We start from the raw sequence: 23,024 nt of genomic DNA on the forward strand, positions 1-23,024 counted from the left end.
TCATAGTCCAACTTTATTGCTTAAATACAAAACGTTTACATTTAGAAAGCAAGGAGGGTCTAGGCGAAGTAGTTACAAAGCCCATCCCTGTGGAAATTTTTCTGTAATATGCATGCCTGTGACTCTTATGTATGGAATCAAATTCTCCAGGGACCTTAAACTCTTTCCTAGATGTAAATCAGTCAACTTTAAAATCTTCTATAGGCCAAGAGAGGTGACTGACTGGCTGACTCGCGGTTGAATCAAGTACAGTCCAACTCATAGTCAAGAGTTGTTTGTTGTTGTTGTTGTTGTTAACCTACTCTGATTCCAAAATGAGTATTATACATTGGGAATTCTTCCTCACACATATACACCCCAGTAAAATAAATTAAATGCAATATACACAGTGGGAAATAAAATCCTTGAGTAGGTGTCAATGACATGATTATTTTCCAGAATGATTGTACCAATATGCCCTCCTAAGGATTGTCTTCTTTTTATCTGAGATGTATCTGTGCTGGGACTACCTGTGGATCTTCCTCGCATGGCGTCCTCTTCTGAGTGTAGAGAAAAGGAAGTCTGGTCCATTTCAGTCTTGCTGTCATGGTAACAACCGTCAAAGGCCATGGCTTGAAATGTATCAATATTATACATTCCAGAAATCTGACAAAAAGACTTTTTGTTAGTAAGCCATGAATATGGTTCTATATGTAGGAACTACAGTAAAAGTCTAAACAATCAGATTTTTAAAAGAGTTTCAATAAATGCTAAGAATGTTCTGCTTATTTTATTTTATTTTAGTTTATTTTTTGAGAGAGAAAGAAAGAGTGAGCAGGGGAGGGGCAGAGAGAAGGGGGGACATAGGATTGGAAGCAGGCTCTGAGCCAACAGCAGAGAGCCCAATGTGGGGCTTGAACTCATTACCTGTGAGATCATGACCTGAGCCAAAGTTGGACATTTAACCAACTGAAATACCCAGATGCCCCTGTTTTGCTTATTTTAAAGAATAGAATTCTGGTTTTGCTTTTGGTATCTGACTAAAAGTCATTTTAATAATAAATGAAAAACATTATCAAAGAGATCTGTTTTTAATAGGGACTTAGCAAGGTTTATTATTATCTCCATAGAGATAGTTGAACATTATACAAATAAATGTTTCACAATTATCATGTCAGTGTTTTCTAATTTAGTTTTGGCCTGATAGACTTTTACACTCAATGCATGTTTCCCCAGAAGGGAACAATGTTTCAGGTTTCCCCCTTTGTTTCTGCATAGTATGAATTGTTTGACATAAGTTTGAGTTGAAATTGAATATTATTTATCAGCAAAACCAATTGGATTTGCTTTTCAACATATTTTTGTCTTTAGAGAAAACACAGTAATACGCCTGGTCAGTGTAATTTTTTGTCCAAAACCAAAACAATATTATCAGGTGATCGACTTATGCTTAAATTTGGAGTAGGGATAGGAAATGATTTTAGCTACTCTCTTTAAATGCAAATTGGTCAACCTTTCTCATTTTTTGCTGAGAAGTACCTATAAATGATACCAACACAGCCCAATTAAACAACTTGAAATTGGCTTATGTTTCGGAAGGAGAGAATGAATTATCAATGCTTTCTGGCTCCAGTGCCTGATTAAATCTAAACTACCACTTTTCTTTAAGGTTTTACTTTGAGGGAGATGGTGGTTCTCACTGATACAGAACTGTGTCTAGGAAGTAGGTGTTACTAATTGCTTTATGAGAAAACGAAATCACTTCTTGATCTATAGGGAAGTTAAAAAAATGAGCAAATATGAACAGGCTACCACTGGCTGAAATTATTCAGAATTCAAATTGGAAGCTACAGAATAAAGTCTGCCAAAACATGTATTTGGTTCACAGCAATTAAAAAAACTAATATTTTACTGAATTCAAGAGACATAGAGAATATTTTGTGTAGTCAGTAAACTAACCAAGGACCCATACTCAAGTTATGTTGTCCTTTTTTGTTTTAGCCATAGGAACTTTTCATAACAAAATGAAAATGGATGATAGGAACATAAAATAAGATCAGGACTCAAAAACTAACCTCAGATAGTAAAAAATAACACTAATAATATATTCAACTCTGGATCTGAGAACAGAATAACTAGTATAATCTCTTTCGCGGTTTTACTATACCCACCCAGAACACTGCTGAGTTATCCCACTGGACACTATGATAATTTAGAACCATTCATATAATTGATTAAATCTTGCAGTATACAATTTACCAGTAGGGTGCTAATTTCCACAATTTCATAAGTTGGTTGTTCTAATAGAAACAGTTTTAGAATGGGTCTTTAATTTTTCACTCCAGCCTACAAATAAGCACATACCTAAGGCATATTATATCTAAAGTATAGATTTGACTGTTTTATGTGGAGTTCTCAGTCCTGGAAGTAGGAAAACATTCAGATGAAGGAATAAGAAAGAAAAGAATTTCCTTTCTCCTTTCTGGGCAAAGGTCAACAGTAGGGACAATTTTCCCATGATCCTTGCTGTTCTCCCAGCTCTTGGCACCTGGGGGAGGTTGGGACAGGGTGTGTGATGGCGGTGGTGGCAGGAAATGAGCTTTGCTTCACTTCATGATTTCATCGGAAGGAACTCCATAGCCTAAGATTCCCGGTCTTTCTCACTATCCCTGCATTATTCCATCCTAGAGGTTTCGCAGAAGGAATTAGCATGTGTGGCTCAGCAGCTCCTTTTGAGTCCTCACTTTAGGATCTGCATTGGTACCTAAGTTTGTTCTCTGAAGTGAGGTAAAAGGAGATTATCCTTACAGGGAGAGTCCTGAATTGTCTAGCTTCACCAGTGACCAGAAGGGGTAAGCACATTCAGTACAGTGATGAAGTATTAGTGAGACCTCCTGCTCCCATATCTAAGCACTTACTCCAAACTGCTTTATCAACAACAAAGGTGACATCCTCCCATCTGCCTGGTTTCCACATCTTTCTCTAAAACTGGTTTCCCACTTCAGGCGTAGAGAAAAGAAGTATCACCAATTATCCCCCCAAACCTACAGACATATCCTTCTACCCTGCCCCTCACCAGGGCATCCTACCCCTTTAACAATATCTCATCTCAGACAGCCTGTTCCCACTTTCCTTGTTAAAACCACTATTTGCTCAGAGCACATGAGCTGGGCATTAATCACAATAATAACTCAATATTTGTTTAGCATGTTACAGTTTGCAAAAGTTTCAGACCCATTTATTACATTATTCGCAACAGCCCTATGAGGTAAATAGGGAAGAAATTCCACCATTTTGAAAATGAAGAATGAGATCCAGGAACAAAAAGCTAGAAAGTGGCAGAGTTAGGTTTGGCATCACTACTTCTGACTCCAAATCTGTGTTCTTTCATTTTTCCCCACAAATATATGAATGGTAGGACATTTCTTTGAGATAATTGCACCTTTGAAGGAGGATGCTTAGAATGGTGGTTCCTAGAGGCTGGGGAAAGGGGAGAATGGGGAGTTGTTGAACGGGCACAGAGTTTCAGTTTCGTAGGATGAAAAAGTTCTGGAGATTGCTTGTACAACAATGTGAGTATTCTTAACACTACTGAACTACACACTTAAAAACAGGTTAAGATGGTAAGCTCTATGTTATGTGGATTTTACCACAACTTAAAATTTTTTTTAAATGGATGGTACTTACTAATTAAAAGATTTTCTTCTTAGTGGTACACAAGAAGAGTGTGTATAGCCCCAAGTAGTGAAAACTAAAATTCAGGTAGTGTGAACATATGTGTTGTGTGGCAGGTGGGAGTGGATAGATGTAGACAGTTTGGAACCAAAAGACTGGATAGAGATGGGCCCAAATTCCTACAGTGCCTCTTGCTTGGGTTAACCACTTCCACATAAAAATAGAACAGAACAACAACAACATTCTTTTTCTTATCACACGTCCTTTTTCTCTGTTACCTTTAATTCACAGATTATCTAAATCGTTGCTATTCTCAGTGCAGGCAATGGATCAATGGCATCTGGGACTTGTTAGAAATGCAGACTCCAATCCCACCCCACATCTGCTGAATGAATATCTGAACAAATCCCAGGTGATGTGTACACACCCATCACTGCATACTTGTCCAGAAGCTCCCAGTTCTCTCACATCTGCCTAGAAGTCATATGGGTATTCGTGCGGTGGGGACACAAACACAGTGTCAACAAAAGAAATGGAGGCATCAGCAATAAAGCAAAATCAGCTCCTATTACAGCTTTGATTCAAAGAGGATATAATAGAAGAAGGAAGTGGTATTACAGGAGATCTGAATTTCAAATGCATCTCTGTTGGCTGTGAATCTCTTGACAAATCACTTCACTAAAACTCTGCCGCTTCATCTCAAAAATAGAGATAATAATCTCTGCAAGGCCTACATCATGGAGCTGAGATGAAGGCTCAATTTGAGAAGAGGATATAAAACACTCTGAAAAGTAAGAAACACTCTCACTAGAGGTATAAGAAATATTAAATAATGTTTTGGGTGTACATAAGTATGCATATAAGAATTTCTCAAACCAATGTGAATATATTTCATTAAAATCATGTTCATAGATGCGACACACACACACACACACACACACACACACATATGTATATATATATACAGCCTTAAGTACAGGCTACCAAACAGATTAATTATGTTTCTTAAGTACAATATCTTATGTCAGTTGTCATAATAACAGGGAACTGGTGCCCTGATCCTTTGTGAAACGAAGCAGGTAGAGATCAATCTGTCCATGTTTACTAAACCCTGGCACAAGAAACATGTGATGACATTTAGAACCCAGAAACCACCTTTTATCCCCAGTATCCCAAGGAGAGAAGAACCTCTCTTTATGCTCTGCCACTCTCCCAAGTAACAAGAAGAGAAACATAAATCCTAGCTCTGGTGGAGAGAAGCACATCATTTATGGATTGAGAGCACAGCCATTGGAGTCAGGGAGACCCAGAAACAAATCCTAATTCCTCTTTGGCTGTGTGACCTTGGCCAAGTTACTCCCTAGCTGCTCCTATTTCACCTCTGTAAAATGAGGGTTATACAGTACCTACCTCTCGGGGCTACTCTGAGAATTAAATGACATGCTGTGTCATTAGGTGGTTAGTGCAATACCAATATAGAATAAACACACATTAAATGTTAGCTATCATCATCATCATCTTCTTGAAAGGATGTAGTTTACACCTCAACCCTTTCTTTTCAAAGGATAGAGCCGGTGGAGAGGAGCACACTGAGAGAAATTCCTCACACAAGAAAACCCTCCTGGCAAAGGTGAATGAGATGCTGAGGAAACCAGTCAGCACAGGCAGAATAAAGTTCAATATTAAATCCTGTGAACTTGCATCTTGCCAAGGCATATAGACTTAATACAAGGGCTTACAACACTGTCAGGAGAGGGTTATAGGTAAGGACAGTCTTTTTCACATTCCAAAAGGGATCAGATAGTTAAAGCCAGGCAATACCTTCCCTGTCTTCTTGAATTGTTTCCACTCTTCCACTGTGGTGAGGTAGTTCACAGCTGCATACTCAATGACTGACAGGAACACAAAGAGGGAGCTGACCCACAGGTACACGTCCACGGCCTTGATGTAGGACACCTGGGGCATGGAGGCACTCATGCCAGAGATGATGGTGGACATGGTCAGCACTGTGGTGATTCCTGCCATTGGAGAACAGTGACAAGCTCAGTGACATAACCACTCTGTTCTAGGATCTGGTGCTGGATTACACCAGGGTAAGTTTTTCTGGAACACTTTCAGATGATCAAAGCTGGGAGTGGGGGAGGAATCCCTGCATGTTAACCTAGTACACATCTTGAGCCCAAGCAAGAAGCTCTCCTTGGATTTGTCTCTTTGCCCTGCCCTCACCCCAACTGTCCATAATGTTTCCTTCCCCCCATCTAAAGACTTCACAGACTCAAACATATTTTTAAGGACTCATTCACTCATTTGCCTTCAGTTGGGCCTCTTTAAACCATCCCAGAAAGGTTCAAATGTGTTCAATTTTAAAATTCCTTCTGGAAAAGAAATTCTAAAACCATTCCCACTACCCTTTCCTGTCATTTTGCAATTTACTGTTAAGAAATTGCCTTTGAGTCAATCTTTAATCTTTCATTCACCAGAGAGTGATCTTGTCATTTTCCATATTTTTCTTTCATATAGAATACTTATGAGCCATTAGTATTGCTATCACTCTGTCCCTTGTTACTGAAACTACAGTTCAATTGAGATTTAGGATGGAAGTGTGATCCTGGAGGCTCAGTTCAGCGTAAATACTTGCTATTTGACTGTGAAATGCCATTTACATTCCCCACCCCTCCCCCTCCCTTTCCTTCCCTTCCTTGTTGGCCAGTCTCTTCCCTTCCCTCTTCTTTTCTTCCTTTCCCTTCTTTATCCTCTGGCATAAGCATCAGAGGTAATGAGATCAAGATTCTGGGGCACAATGGAGAAAGAAGTGACTCGAGATTTCCTTAACAAAATGCTGGCCTCGGGGTGGGCTAGTCTGTGTCTGCACTAATTTCTCAGAGGGACGCAGCGAGAGTGCTGCCTGGAGAAAAAGTACAGTATTGTAAATATTTGAAATGTACACTAGCTGGCACAGTTTTATTTCCTAACTTCCCACCAGGGAGGCACAAATGGAGTCCTTAATGATTTTTATAAGTTGTGAGGACATTTTAATGTCAACAGACAGAGTCCCGAACAGCAGGAAGAGCACCATGATTTACTCCTAAATGTACAGACACAGCATGTGGACAGCTTTCATCACACACTTCCACCCTTCTACAATAATTCTTCAAGGTTCTCATCTGAGGGAGCCCATATCAAAGACAATGACAGATCTACAGAGCTATTCAATTTCAAATTAAGTTTTCCATTTGTATGATCAAGACCAAGGACTTGGCATTTTGGCAGTCACCATGGGAGGGCCCTGGAGTCTTACCTTGACACTGATTCAAACTCCAGGATAAGAAACCTAAATGCTATTCTAGATCTTACCATTAAATACAGGCCACTGTCTCACTGAGTCTCAGATCTCCCCAACAACAGTAGTATGGACCATCTGCATATCAGTGGATGCTGTTTGCATTCCTTGTTACATAAATGTGGATATGTGATTTTTTTTTTATTCCCATTACAAATGTATGCGTAGCTGAAGGCAAGATTTTTTTAAAAAATGTTTTTATTTATTTTTAAATGAGAGAGAGCACAAGCAGGGGAAGGGCAGCGGGGGAGGGGCAAGATTATTAAATAAAGCTTGCTTGCCTTTATTGAATGTTTACCCACCAAAAACCTAGGTAAGTAAATATTATTAGGCACACATTGCAGAAAAGAAATATGAGCTGAGAGGGGCTAAGTAACCAGCCTGAGTTTGAAAAGCTCCTGAGTCAGGAGCAGGGCTAGAAATTTTCTGAGTGTGGAACCCATGCTTTTTATATGCAAACCTGCTGCTTCTCATTCCAGAGGGATCTCTTTTTGTTTCTAACATTATAAACCACTCTCTATACATGAAGCAACTCTGAGAGGAAGACACTATAAAGCTAAGAGTAGAATTATGTCAGGAGGTATACTTTGTGCTTTTCAAAAAGCTAAAAGTCCTATTCCTTTCAGGACTTCACTGGTAAAACTGAATGAATCCTGCACTAATATTCATATTTAGTAGTTTACCTTATTAGTTAAAAAAATTTAATGTCTTTTTTTACTGGTTTTCTACAATATAGAAGATAGAACTTGAGTTTTTTTCAATGAACAGTAACATGGGGCTTAATGGACAAAATAAAGGTTTAGAACCCATATATGAGTTTCCTACATGCCAGATAGATCTTATTGGGCATTTTAAATAGATGACTAGTGAAAGGCCACTAAATCGATGGCCAGTAAAAGGAAACTGCATTATCTATTTTTTGCCAGAGAGCAATAAACTATCATTTTCCTTAAAAGGATACTTAGTACAGCTAATTTACTATAGCTTTATTTATTTTTAAACCAGCATTTTAGATTTTCCTTGTTTAAAATGAGCAATAAAAAATAGTGAGTAGGGAGGAGAGATTGTTTGAGTATGCAAGTAAAGGATGAGAAAACTGATATACAAATTCCTAAAGCAATAGAACTTGAGTCAGGAGTGTTAACATCTACTGATTAAAACACTTATGTCTTGAGCCACTCCTTAGAAATGCATTAATCTTGACAAATTGTATTCCTTCCAAACCCTTTAAAGTTAACATCCCAATAAAGGCACTTTAAATATATGAAGTGACCATTTAGTCAAAGAAAGGTTCTGTTTAGATTAGGATTAGAAAATTATCTTCTCACCTACCAATATTGTTCTGCATGGTCAGGAAAGTGTTAGGAGACAATATTTGGTCTGGCCCATGGGACTGAACTCCCCTGAGCCAGTTATGCCATATTATGCATTATGCCAGTTATGCAGTTATGCCATATTAACTCTTAAGGACACATATAGGGTCCTAAGAACCCTTTGGTCTAGTGAGAGATACTGATCTTTGTGTTTCATTGGCCATTTTTCTTCACATGTGATGGAGAGGTTCACTGACTAGTGTGATGGCAATAGGGCACGTAGGCATCACTTATAGAACTATTGAGTCAGTTGTGTATTCAGTAGTTGTGCTGTGGACAGGTCTTTTGAAGGCATAGGTATCTACATTTATGTTTAAGTGAATAAAAACATTTCCCCTGTAGGCCTAAGCAGAAAGAAAATATCAAGAGATCTGAGAGAAAAGAAGGTAGGTTGGATAGCCTAACACACGAGTCTACGGCTAGAAACTAACAACCATTGCCGCACAAAGGTGGTGTCAGAGTCCAGTGCCTAGAAGTTCTGGTAACCTCTATGATGGTTAAATGAATTACTCCTAATTATCTACCTTTTTCAGGCATATGTCATATCCTTTGTTAGGAGACATTTTTCTTTTTTTTTTTTATTTATTTTTGAGACAGAGAGAGACAGAGCATGAATGGGGGAGGGGCAGAAAGAGAGGGAGACACAGAATTGGAAGCAGGCTCCAGGCTCTGAGCCATCAGCCCAGAGCCTGACGCGGGGCTCGAACTCACAGACTGTGAGATCGTGACCTGAGCCGAAGTCGGACGCTTAACCGACTGAGCCACCCAGGCGCCCCGACATTTTTCTTTATAAGTGTCTACATGCCTGAAAACTTCAGTTGTCTTTCTCTGCCATGTCTGTTCCTGGTAAATGACTCTATTACTTAATATGCAGTATGAATGGCATACCTAGAGGAGCCAAATGAGAAAGATGGAGGCAAGGGAAGAGGAGGCAGATAGAAGGAAGAGATGAAAGTACAATACTACCATCCTTCCATGAGGGTTAAAACATCCTTGAACAACTTTATAATAGTCTCATTCCCTCTCCACACCAAATCATATGGAAAGATAGATTAGTATTTTTAACCCATCCCACATTCCAAATTATGGTAGCTATTATCTCTTATGAAAATCACCTAATCACAATTGATACTTCTATGCCGTTCAGCCTCTACTGTTTTTCATTTGAAACATGACAAATGTGAAAGGATCTTAACAAGCAAATGATTCATCCTTACTTAGCAAATGAATCCAAATGTGGAAAGGTCTTAGCCAACAATGAATCCTTATTGTTTTCAGTTAGTAACTAAAATACGGTTATTAAAAACATGGTGGGTTAAACATTGGCAATTTAACAACTATGTATTGAGGACAAAATATGTGCAGGATACTGTACTAGTCACTACAGGAACAGAAAAGATGGTAATAACGATCCTTGTCCTTAAGGAACTCACATTCTAATACAGGAGACAGGATAAGCTACCAAGGCACCCCGTAGCTATTACAAGATAGAGGAAGTAAGGTAGAAGAGATACCTTAGGGGAGATACAAAGTGCCATGTGGCTCAGATATTGGAGAGACCATGTCTGCCTGGTGCCATCAGTAGAAGTTTGTGGCCATTGAGAAATGGCAAGACTTTGACAGAGGAGGGATAGGTAGAGTAAGAACAAGAATAAAGGTATAGAAGTACTATAGATAAGATAAGCAGTTAGTCATGAGCGACTGTTGAGAACACTGAATATTCAAACTGGTTGAAGCTTAGACAACCACTTGGGGCAGGAGTATGGTTAAAGATGCAGCAAATAAAAATACACAACACTCAGTAATATCTGAATTTCAAATAAGCAACAAATACTGTGTTAGTATAAGTACATCCCATATAATGTTCAGGATATACTTATACTAACAGTATTTGGTGCTTATCTAAAACTCAAATTCGACCAAGTGTCTTGTATTTCATCTGACAACCCTCAAGAGGCACCTTGAATTCCAAGCTGAGAATATTTACTTCAGTGGCATTTGAGATGAGAGTGTTGTGATCACAGTTGAGTTTAGAAATATTACTCTGGTAGTATGGTTGGATTGTGGCAAGAAGAATAGGAAGTGAAATAAGCAAGTACAAGGCCTATACAAGCCCATACTACAGCTTTGTGCAAATCAGCAAATGGTGCCTTTTTTCTGGAGGATATCATCTCATACCATGTCCCAGAGAGCTTGGGCTGGATTTCTGCTCCTTACTCCCATCTGGATCAGATGTCACAGCCTTGCAAAATGGCCCTGGGCAGGTAGGGATCTGTTAGGGCAATCCAGGAAAAATTAACAAAGGTCCCAGCACTGGTCAAGGCAGGAGGAATGGAAGAGAAAGGATAAGCATATCTGAAGACTTTTTATAGAGAAGGCTAACTCTGAAGATTTAGGTACCTTATAGCCACAGTTCTCAAAGTGTGGTCAGTGGCTCCTTTGGGCTCTCCAAGACATTTTCAGAGGGTCTGTATAGTGAAGATGAAGTTCACAATACTAAGACATTGTTTACCTTTTCCCTATGTTGATATTTGCAATGGTGGGAAGCACTGCTGGGAAAAGTTACTGTTGCCTTATCATGAATTCAGGCAGCAACACCCACCTGGTCTAGCAACTGACAATCACTGTATTCTTTAACTGTCAGTATCACAGTAAAAAAAAATCAGTAAAATGTTTTAATTTTATTAAATTACAGCCTTTGTGTATATACTTTTTTAATATTCTGGTTGATGAAATGAGCAGTATATATAAGGCACTTCTCCATACCAAACAGCAATGGCTGTCTTGAGGGAAAATGCTCAGACAGTTGAGTTATGAGCTGAACAGGAGACACTTTTAAAAATGGGACATCACTGTCACTTAAAAGAACAACTCACAGAGAAACTCTGGTTGTTCAGATTTGGGTATCTTCAGGCATTTTGTCAAAACTGAGTAAAGTAAGCCTATCACTTGAAGTAAAGCAACTAATGATGTTTGTTGCTAAATGATAAAATTTGAGATTTCAAGCCAAAACTAGAATGATGTTAAACTTGTATGTATCACTATGAGCTTGAGAGTTTTTCCATTACTCAAAAACTTTTTGATGAGATTGATAAATGTGAGTTTTTGAATTTATATAATTAATTACATGAACATTGAGAAGATCTGTATAACTCAGTGCACCAGTATTTTTCAAATGGTTGACGCACGGGTGAAAAGATCTAGGCAAAATGCAAGCTAGATCAATGAATTTTAATCTAATAGAGTACAAAAAAATTCACTGATAGAATATCAGATTCCACATTGTAATTAACCTTTAAGAAACTGTCACTTTCTGAGTTTTGGTGCAATGTCAAGAAAGACTATGCACAACACTATTGAAATATGGCTCTTTTCTCTAACCACATATCTGAACGAGGCAGATTTCTTCCTATATTTCAACTAAAACCTATTACAACAGATTGAATGAGGAAGCAGAGATGGGAATCCAGCTGCCCTCCAGAAGGCCAGATATTAAAGGTTTGCAAAAATGTACAACAATACCACTCTTCTCACTAATATTTTTTGTTTTAGAAAAAAGTTATTTTATGGGGCACCTGGGTGGCTCAGTCGGTTAAGCATCCAACTCTTGGTTTCAGCTGAGGTCATGAGTTCACGGTTTCGTGAGTTTGAGCCCCTCATTGGGCTCTGTGCTGACAGTGCAGAGTCTGCTTGGGATGCTCTCTCTCCCTCTCTCTCTGTCTCTCCCTGACTCATAATGTCTCTGTCTCTCTTAAAATAAATAAAGAAAGAAAACTTTAAAAAATTCCTGTAGAGAAGTTATTTTTCATAGAATATGCTAACTTTTAATGAGTTTATTATTGCTAATTTTAAATGGACTAATGCAGATTTTTAAAAATTCTGTTTCAATAGCCAACATGGATAAATAATGATAGATACAACCCACAAAACAAAAGCTCTCTAGGGTTCCTAATAATTTTTAAGATGTAAATGGGTCCTAAGAACCTAAGAATGACTGCCCAAGACTAAGGAAATTAAGGGTCCAATAGTGAAAGACTCAACACATTCGGGGCCCTTAGAAGAACAAGAAAAGTCAAGAGACTAAGTGGGATTTGGGCAGGGGTGGCAGAGTTGGGAAGAGTAGTTTGTTGGGTTTTGAACATGTGGAGTACCTGTAGTACCTGGAAATGAAGTCCAGGCGGGCAGCTGGGAGTGGTATCTAGAACTTGAGAGAAAGATTTGTGATAGACAGGGTTGGAATTTGCTTTCATAGAGACAGTAGTCAGAAGCAAAGGCTTGTTCCATTTGATGAGAGAATCAAAAGCGAGCAAAACCTTGGAAGGTAATTACCCAGATTACCTACTCAGGGAATAGAAGGAAGACAAAGTAGGAGTACAAATGAAAGAAAAGTCTAAAAAAGGAGAAAACCTAGACTAGTACAGAGTACCAAAAACAAACTTATTGTTTGTATAGTCTCATCAAACACTATGAGCCAGGCACAGCCTAGGCAGTTGACATAAATGCTCCCATTTATTTCATACAGTGACCTTGGAAGGCTGTATTAATCATCTCATTTTGCAGATGAGGAAGATGAGGCTGGGCTCTTGACCACTACACCTGATTCTGAATTTGGAGAGGATGCTTAATAGTGTCAAATACTTCAGAGCTTCAGATGATGGAGGGGGAACAACCGAGAAAAGGCAAGAGTAAGATAGAAAGATAGAAGGACCTTCTGGAGAATCAGGTAGCCCAGTAGTATTTGTGAACAGCCAGTAAAGCAGAGCCCAAAATACCTTTGAAAAAACTTGAGGGTGTTAGGAAGCAAAAACCTGAGAAGATAGCAGTGGTATAGGCATACTACAGTTCCCTTTATTAAGAGAAGAGGGGAAAGGGACACTTCTGATTTGTATATTATTTTATACAAATCTGAATAGCAATTTTCCAACCCTGCAGGGACCCAATGTAGATGCAAGAAGCATAGAATTTCAGGGGTTACTTAAATGCATTTCAGTGTTTTCCATTCACCCCAACCCACCCTGGAACCAGCTTTGATTACTTGTCATTTTCAAAGTGTAAGAGCTGAGTAGTTGGCTTCAGGAATCTGATTGAAAATCATGTTTATAAACCTTTAGAGACTGGATGTCTTTCTCATTCTGTCTTGAGGGCTGGTAATGTGCCTTTAGCCTCCTGTTCAATTCTACCCTGTCCCACTGCTGCACTGAGGTCAGGGCATAACTGTTCTGATGTGAAGGAACAGCCACAATGCTTTAATTACTTATTCAGATGGTATTTTTTCCCATGAAGATATTCAAGCCTCAAATGCTTGTAGATTGAAGCTTTTAATAGGGGAAAGAGGTGAACAAATTATTAATATTAATAACAATTTATGTCTTTCAAATGGTCTTTTGAAGTATGCATATAATTTGCGAACATTAACTTAGAAATCACCCTTTCTGGAATGAATTGTGTGATAATTACAATGATTGTGAAGCACTTATAACAATCTTCTCTCTAGATAGAGCATTACAGGTGAAAACAAAATCAGCTGAAATGAAGGGAGCTCTGCCCTGAACCAGCCAAGAAGGCAAGTGGAATTGACTCTTGAGTTCTCATTAAGTAACGTGTTATCTAAGTGCTTAGCCAGGCATCCTGCACTTAGTAAGAACATAGTAACTGCTGAGTGGGTCTGAAATGGTTCCCATAAACCAGTATGTGTGACAGTGGCATACAACATGCTAGGTGGAGTAGATAATCACACCTGTGTGGTGACTTCATGAAGCTGGCAATGTCTCTCCACTTGAAATCGCTTGCCAACTAAAGTACCACAATAACTGAAATTTCACTGCAGTTGATTCTGATTTTGGTGTTTAGGTTAAGGCCTGATTTCTAATTGGCATTGCCCCCTATCTCAAGAATTTATTAGGATACCAGTAGTATAGTGGATTGAAGGTTCTTTTTTCTATGATGCAAAGGTTTGTCATGCATAGCAAAATGGGTTTGGGCAAGGGATGGGGAGGTTTCCTGAAAGTGAGGAGATAGGTTTGTAAAGTGAGGCTGTTTATGCTTCATAACTTCATAATTTATCCTTATTAGTCAGATTTGGTCAGCTGGTGCAGGCTTCATACCTAATGTCTCAGTTTCCAAGGAAAGAGTCCAATTACAGTTTGCTGCTGAGGCTGTTGAGATCAATGTTATAAGCTGAGTATAAGTCTCTAACTATCCATACTAAACCATCACTCCTTTCTCTCTACTTATCATCCCTTTTTATTTACCTTCATTGAACTTTCTCTGATATTAGCATTTCACAAAGATTCAGAAAAACCTTACCCAGAGAAACTCTTGCAGGAACAGCTCTTCGGTCAATCCAAAATGAAACCCATGAAAGCATCACCATCAATATTGCTGGGAAATAGGTTTGTAGCACGAAGAAGAAGATATGCCTCCTTAGCACAAAATTGATGAAAAGCCTATTGTACCAACCTATGAGAAAAAGCCAGAGTTTTCCTTAGAACAGGCTTCCGCATGAAAACATCACACTTCATGAAATGACCTGCTTCTTTAAACTCTAAGCTCTTAGGGAACATGGAACAGAACACACTCACCCTTGTTTACCCAGCACAAGGACAGGGTCTGGGCCTGGCATTCCATCAATGTCTGTTGAACTGAAGTCTGTTAAGTGATCTGAAGTCTGTTTAATTATGTGATTCAAAGATTCCCCTTAAATTTCATAGCTGCTGTTCAGGAATGAATGGTAATCATATTGTGTGAAATGGCCTTTAAAGACCTTTTTTCCAAAATATATTGTGTTCACATCATTTCTACAAGTGAGCCAGTCTTCAATACATGACTAATAACTACATGCAATAGCCAATAAACCATTTATTAGCTATAACAAATGAAAGAGAACATCTTATGTGAAGGAAAAGGTTCACAGTAGCTACTGAGTCATTGGATTCCAAGTTGGAACCCAGACAGTGAGGCTTTCGTAAAGGGAGTGGGTGAAAGGAATATCTGTAAACTGTTTGTATTATTTCAAAGTCTGGCGGGTACCATTAATTTATGTATGGTAAATCTACAAAAAAGTAACCAAATGATGATGTTTCTTTGCTTCTGACTGGAATTAAATAGATTCATGTTGCTAATATTGATTAATTCATGCTGATCAGAAGTAAGAATTGTGGTCACATCCATACAATTTTGTTCAGGTTTCCCTTTTCACATTGGCTGCAAGGAAGTTTAAAGCCAAAAAACAAGGGACTATTAGGTTAAAAATTATAAAACAAAGTCATAAGTATTGCAAAGTTAGAGAACCCTTCTTCTAGTCTCAGTATTAATTTCTTAGGAAACTCAAGATGGCAAACCTATTACACAGAACAGGTCAATATTTAGGCATTCAGCCTAAAACATATACCTAGCAAACCCACCTTGAATTGGCATACTATTCTCTTAGTATTCTCTTCTCAATTATGTGCTGATGACCCTTCTTGTCCCCACCTGTTCTGAGGTTCTCATCATCAGTTGATATATGTTTCAGGAATATCAAACAATTTCATTACCAAGGTTAACAACAGATACATTACATAGTGCATTCTAAAGTCAGAATATACATTATTTTTTAAGCTACTCATTTTGTCTTGTATTACCCATGCCACAGCCCTGCTTGATTTTTGTGTGCGGTTGAGAGTTTTTATTATAGCTGTATAGTGGAATAGCAGTCTCTCTGATGTTACAGCTTCATACAATTATTTTGAGATTAAAAGAGATGAGTAAAAGCTGTGAAAGAACTTCATAAAGAAACACTTAGGGTATGTGGTTTTAGCTAGGACTTAAATTTTGGTAACATGTCCTTTCTTTATTTGTAATTTTCTGAAGAATAAATTTGTTTTTGGCAACCAATCAGGAGAAATGCTACTATGTTGTGTGGCTTTTCAGGGCAGGGGAGACTAGGGATACTATTGTGGTTGAAGCTGCAGGCCAGAAAGAGCTCCCTCCACCACCAAGAAATGTGGTGCTGCCTTGGAAAGATGGTGGAACCCTCATCCTGGGTAGTGTAATAAAGAGTCTGACTCCACTTCCGATACTTGACTCCTCATAGCTCCCAAACCCCACTGGTCCTTCTCCTTCTGTCTCACACCTGGGCAAGCTAATAGGAAAGCTGGGTGCTCCCTATTTTGGCACCCATGGGAAATTCAAGTCATGCAAGGGAATGCTTCCCCCCCAGTCCCACCCTTTAACCACCATAAAACTTTAAGCCAATTGCCCTTCTCTGATTTCTCAGGCCATTTTCAGACCTACTTTGGGAGCTTACTCCACTCTCTCTGGAAAACTTCATTACATGCATAATAAATCTCTTTATAACCTTTTGCTTTGTGTGCGGCATCATCAGTTTTGACATCTGAACCACATTCTGGGTGGAAGGTCTGTCAGCCTCCATCAGGTTGCCGCACAGTAGAAAGAAGGGGAGTTTATGAAAGAAGGAGAGGGCTGGAGAGTTGGCAGCAGGAAAATGCAAGAGAGGGGAAGTGATTGAGGAGTCAGTCAGGTTCAAGGAGTCAGGTTCAAGAAGAGTTTTACACCTGAGACTGTCACCTTCAACGGGTGGTTGATGCTAAAGGCTTCAATCTGTGTCAAAAGGATCAAGATGATGTTTATGAAAATAGTGATGATGAGAGCTACTAGCTAATATTTACTGGTTACTCACCATATGATAGACAGTATTCTAAGTTATTGATGGCAGACTTTATTCTAAATTATTTAAATGTATTAAATCATGTATCCTCACAACCTTCTGAGGTAGAGAGTGTTACAAAAGATGAAGACATTGAGGCTTAGAGAGATAAGGCAACCTGTCCACATTTCTAATAAGCAGTTGAGCCAGGATTTGAACTCATGCAGCCTGTCTCCAAAACTTATACTTGTAGCCACCATATGATGCTGCAATAAAGAATAATTGTCAATGCATTCTTTAGGGGCAGGAGTCATTTTTTTTTCCTTCATAAATCTACAGTGCATGATTGTGAGGGGCACTGAAAGGCATGAGGGGGAATAAGCCCTCAACTGCTTGTTACTATTGCCAGGGAGTGGTGAAGACAGAGCCAAGGGAAAAACTTGGGGACATGATGGTGCAGCTATCAAATAGAAACTAAAGTTACATAATTCTAACTCTACTTCTGGCTCTCCAAACCAGAGTCGCAAGTACAGATTTTACTGTATAGCTGATTTGGCAGTGCAGGTTACAGTGGTGGTTATAATGACAGGAACGAAGACAAAATAAACATAAAAAAAATTATTTTTGATTAAGCTAATATGTTTAAACGGGATACTAATTGGAGAAAAAACACTTGAGTTTAGCTCTCAGGAGACCACATTTAATATTTCATGGATAATGTGAGACAGAACTATCACATGCTTGTAAATTAAAATAAATGTCTAAATGCTGATCTTTCTGAAACCTAAGAATGGTTGAATAAACCCAGATATGATTAATAACTGGATTCATAGCCAATGGAATGGTGTATTGATGAAGTAAGAATTTGGAAATCAAATTTAACCTTTTATTTTTAAGAGGATAGTTGGGTATATATTAATGGATACTTGGGCTTCAAAATCTGAAGAAATGTCATTGCTATGATTATATATGTAGCATACATTCTGTGGAGGGAACAATACTCTTAGATTTCTATGCTTTGTATATATGACATTTTTAAAATGCTTATTAATTTTTGAACAACACAGCATGAGTGGGGGAGAGGCAGAGAGAGAGAAACACACACAGAATCTGAAGCAGGCTCCAGGCTCTGAGCTGTCAACACAGGGCCCGACACAGGGCTGGAATCCATGAACGATGAGATCATGACCTGAGCCAAGGTTGATGCTCAACCTACTGAGCCACCCAGGCACCCCTCTGACATTTTAATAGCTTCAAACATTGCAAAGACCTGTTCACAATTTATCATATGCCAAAGTTATTTCATCATAACAACAGCAAAATGAAAACAGTTATAAATTACACTTTGACATGTATCATTGTTCACTGCATGCATTCCTTTGTTTAAATATTAATTAAATTTAGGACTATGAACATTAAAATCCTGATAAAAACATACTTATACAGTTGACCATTGAACAGTGTAGGGGTTTGGGGTACGGGCCCTGGTGCAGTGGAAAATCTGCATATAACTTTCTAGTCCCCCAAACCTACTAACAGCCTAAAGCTGTCTGGAAGCCTCACTATAATGGAACAGTGGATTAAGACATATTTTGCATGTTATCTGTATTATACACTGTATTCTTACAATAAATTAAGGTAGGGAAAAGAAAATGTTAAAAAATCATAAGGGAGAGAAAATGCATGTGTATTACCTTAGTGTATGTATTGAAAAATTCACATGTAAGTGGACTGTGCGGTTCAAAATCGTGTTGTTCAAGGGTTAGTATTTACTTATGCAGAGTAAGACAGGAAGACAGAGAAAAGAAAAAGGAGAAGAAACTATATAAAAATAATAATATGGTTTATCTTTATGAGGTTGGATTACAAAGGCTTTTTCTTTAAATTTCTCTGAATTTTTTTTCAAGTTATCTGCCATTTATTCATTTGTTCAACAATTACCTATGGAGCATTTAGTATGTGCCAGGGATATACCAATGGTCGAAACAAATAATATGTATTATTTATATAATCAGAAAAGTCCATAAGCGTTATTACAGTTAATAGCATTATCTGCTGAATCCTGAGCAATGTAGACAAATAATGAAGTGAAATAGAGCATTTCTCCTGGATCTAAATAGCGAAATAGCTGTTGGTTCTAGAAAGTCCCTCAGCTTCTCTGTGATGTAAATTTTGATTTCTCTCTTATGATTCAGGCTTTTATTTTTTTTAATGCTTATTTATTGTTGAGAAACAGAGCAAGCTAGCACATGAGTGGGGGAGGGGCAGAGAGAGAGGTAGACAAAGAATCTGAACAGGCTCCATGCTGTGAGCACAGAGCCCCACATGGGGCTTGAACTCATGAACTGTGAGATCATATCTGAGCCAAAGTCTGAGGCTTAACCAACTGAGCCACCCAGGCCCGATGATTCTGGCTTTTAGATAACAACTTGATAACTCCTCTCCGGAGTCTAAGGGCAAGAGTAGAGCACCCTCCAGGGAGAAAAGTCAGTAGGTAAAAGGATTCTAGGCACTCAGGGCAGCATACATTTTCCAACCTATGCATGGCTTAAAAAATCTAAAATGGCATTTTATATGGATTCTTCCTGAAATGACCTAGAATGCTAATAACCAGGGAAGAGGGAGCTACTTTTAACTTTAATCAACAGGAAGCAAGTATAATTTATTTATTTTTTGTTTATTTTTTTAAATGGGGCCACATATAATTTAAAAAGTGCCTTGGAGACATGTTACCAAATGAAAAATATATCTGTCATAGTAAAGAGTATACAATATAGGTCCAATATTGAATAGGTTTTCTCTTCTGAGCAATGATGCCCTTTACTGACTGATTCCTTCAGCGATACTTATTGCGTATATGTGCTGCCGAAGTGAGCACAGTGATATTTATTGAGTATCTATCATGTACCATGCCCATTCCAGATGCTGGGGAAGAAATGGTGAACAAGGCAGACAGATTTCTTGCACTCTTTCTAGTCAGGCACTCCGGCGATAAAGCAGTCATATAGAGATATATTTCAGGAAGTGTTAAGTGCTATGAAGACAAATAACAGATAGGGAATGGTGAGGAAGGAGGCCTCGTTTAGACGGGATGCTTGAGGAAGCACTCTCTGAGGAGGTGATATTTGAACAACACCTGAATGACAGGAAGGAGCCGGTCATGAGAAAGCTGGGGGGAAAGCATTGTAGGCAGAGGGAGGAAAAGGCCAAAACAGAAGCCCTGCAGATAGAATGAGACAGGTGTGTTTGAGGACAGGCAGGAAGGCCAGCGTGGGTGGTGTGGGATGTGGTGGAGGGGGGCGGGTGTAGTGGGTGAGGTCAGAGGTAGCTCGTGTAGGCCTTGGAGGTCATTTGAGAAGCTTGAATTTTGTCATAAGTGTGACAGAAAAACCCTGGAGGGTTTTAAGCAGGAAGGAATTGTGGTCTTTGCGTTTGCGAAGAGCACTCTCTCTGCTGTATTAAGAGTAGACTGCAGAGGCCAGGGGTAGAAGCAAGGCATTTGTCTAGAGGTGGCTGCATGAGGACAAGAGTGGTCATGGACTGGAGGTGGAGGAGACTGCTTGTGAAGGAGGGAGGATGCTGAGACCACACGGGACAGTTGTGTGAATTCAGGTCTCTTCACATGTTTCGCAACGGGAGGTGTCAGTAAGTGCTGATGAACTGTCCCCATAAAACAGCGCACCTGTGCTGCTGTAGAAAGCGAATCCGCTGGATGCACTGAACTCCTCAACGAAGAACTGAGACAGGGAAATATGTTCATCAGTATTTAAGGACTTGTTCCCATGTTTCCAGTACAGCATTAAATCCTCTTCGGTGTAGGCATCTGAAACAAGAGAATAGTTTCCCATCACTGGCTCTTGTGAGTTCCACAGGTATTCCACCATGTTTTACACAGTTCTGTATCTCCAGTGCCTGGTCCAATGACATGTATATATTGGGTACTGAAAAATGTGTTTGCCGATAGACTGATAATACCCATACCTACCAAAGGAAAAATAATCTCCAAAACTTAGACCCTAATTACTGGCATAGTGTGGAGGCTTTTCTGGTGCCCATGTGAGGACTGAAAACTCTCCAGATAGCTGCTCCCATACCTGCGTGCACTGAGTGATGTCATAGCACTGCCTGTCCCCCATCACAGGTCCCACTCTAGGTCTTCTGGCCCCATTAGTTTTGCGGCTCTCTTGCATGAAATTACAAAATGAGCTGCGCTCAGTAAAGAATTTTCTCCTGAAATCAACTAGCATTACAGAGAGTTTCTAATGGATTTGGGGAGGAACAACCACTGAAATTCCCAGCATTTTTGCCACATTGTGAAAAACTGCCGTCAGTTTTAAGATGTATCAAAAACAGCTGAGGGATCAAAGTGATTGACAAGGAGTTGGCTCGGATGCTCTCTGACAGGGCTTTGATCAGCGAGTGTATGTCTAGAGCTGCATTTTTCTAGGGAACCCAACCAAGTATATTTAATGGAAGATTGTGATTTACATGGGAACATGAATTCCAGAGCTTTCCTAATTTGGGAAGTGTGTCAGTCTATATAGTTAATAGCATATAGAATATTCCTTTTTAGGGAGCTTGTTCCTTTACAACCCTTGTGGAAACTGCAGAATATGTAATTATGAAAACATTCTTTCCCTGGATGTTCTCTTTTGGCAGGCAATCTGCCATCATCCTTAGTTTTTTAAAAAAATGTAACTATTTTGAACAAATATATTTAACTTATATCGAGACTTTTAATGCTTGTTAAGAACACGCTTATTTACATGTAAGTAGGTGATCGTGTGTTCAGATCATGAGTGCCTGCTCCATCAGTAAGTAGGACTTACAGCTTTCCAGTTCAAGGGAACAGTTTTGAGTGTCAAGAGGAAACCTGCTGAAATCCATAAAGCACATGGCTGAAACAGTTATCCTGGAAGAGGAAAGAGAAAACAAAAACTGCAGGTCATTTAACCATATGGCTGAATGAACATGCAATATTGAAGCTTCCTGTTTGCTTGTCTTGTGTGCCTTTCAAGAATAATGCAACACAGGGGTGTCTTGGGTGGCTCAGTCGGTTGAGCATCTGACTTCGGTTCAGGTCATGATCTCATGGTTCATGAGTTGGAGCCCCACATTGGGCGCTCCACTGTCAGCACAGAGCCTGCTTCGGATCCTCTGTCCTGCCCCCTCTCTCTCTCTCTGTCTCCCCCGCTCATGTTCTCTCTCAAAATTAAATAAACATTAAAAAAAAAAAAAGAAGAATGCAAAACAGGCATTACTATCCTCTAGCAAAATAATGTAGAAGGAAGCAAACTCAGGAAGGTGGGTGATTTGCTAAAGACACAGAGTTAATGAGTGAATTCCTGCTCTAACAATTGCTTCTAATCTCACAATTTCCTAGTCAGCTCCCTCTATATTTTTTGGCTGTGATGTCTTTCAGAAAAACATACTTCGGAGGGAGGAGACTTTTTTGTTTGTTTGTTTTTTAATGTTTATTTATTTTTGAGAGAGAGAGAGAATGAGTGAGCCAGAGAGAGAGAGAGAGAGAGAGAGCGAGAGAGAGCATGAATGGGATAGGGGCAGAGAGAGAGAAGACAGAATCCTAAGTAGGCTCCAGGCTCTGAGCTGTCAGCACAGAACCTGATGCGGGGCTAGAACTCATGAACCATGAGGTCATGACCTGAGCCAAAGTCAGGTGCTTAACTGACTGAGCCACCCAGGCACCCCCAGAGGGAGAAGATTTTTAAATAGATTTAAATATCTTCCGGTTTTTAGAAGATCTAAACTTAGTTTCTAGTCATAAAGGGCTGGGATCGTGGTAATAAAAGCCTATGGGTAAAGGTTTCTCTCACAAAGCAAGTTTGCCTGAGAAAATTCTCTTTCCAGGAGCGAGGAGAAAGCCTGGAGCATTTTTAGTTATAGATTTATGGGCACAATGCATAATTCAGGTGCCATTAAACCTTGCATACTGATGAATATTGTTTTTTCAAATTTTATATCCTCCTAGGTTTTCTGGCTTTAGGCAGAT

General features: G+C 39.1%; 1 protein-coding gene across 1 annotated transcript in view; it reads right to left on the bottom strand.

Annotated features, from left to right (window-relative positions):
* GABRR3 (gamma-aminobutyric acid type A receptor subunit rho3) overlaps positions 1 to 23,024 on the bottom strand; it is a 47,244-nt gene continuing 24,220 nt past the window's right edge. Inside the window, exons 5-9 of the mRNA XM_049628069.1 lie at positions 21,844 to 21,926; positions 20,697 to 20,837; positions 14,674 to 14,826; positions 5,476 to 5,672; positions 1 to 645 (exon numbers count right to left, since the gene is read on the bottom strand). Of these exons, the coding sequence (XP_049484026.1) occupies positions 343 to 645; positions 5,476 to 5,672; positions 14,674 to 14,826; positions 20,697 to 20,837; positions 21,844 to 21,926 (877 nt within the window). The 3' untranslated portion in view covers positions 1 to 342. The remainder of the gene's footprint in view (positions 646 to 5,475; positions 5,673 to 14,673; positions 14,827 to 20,696; positions 20,838 to 21,843; positions 21,927 to 23,024) is intronic.

This window comes from Panthera uncia, chromosome C2 (genome assembly GCF_023721935.1).
Source record: "Panthera uncia isolate 11264 chromosome C2, Puncia_PCG_1.0, whole genome shotgun sequence".
Taxonomy (NCBI): domain Eukaryota; kingdom Metazoa; phylum Chordata; class Mammalia; order Carnivora; family Felidae; genus Panthera; species Panthera uncia.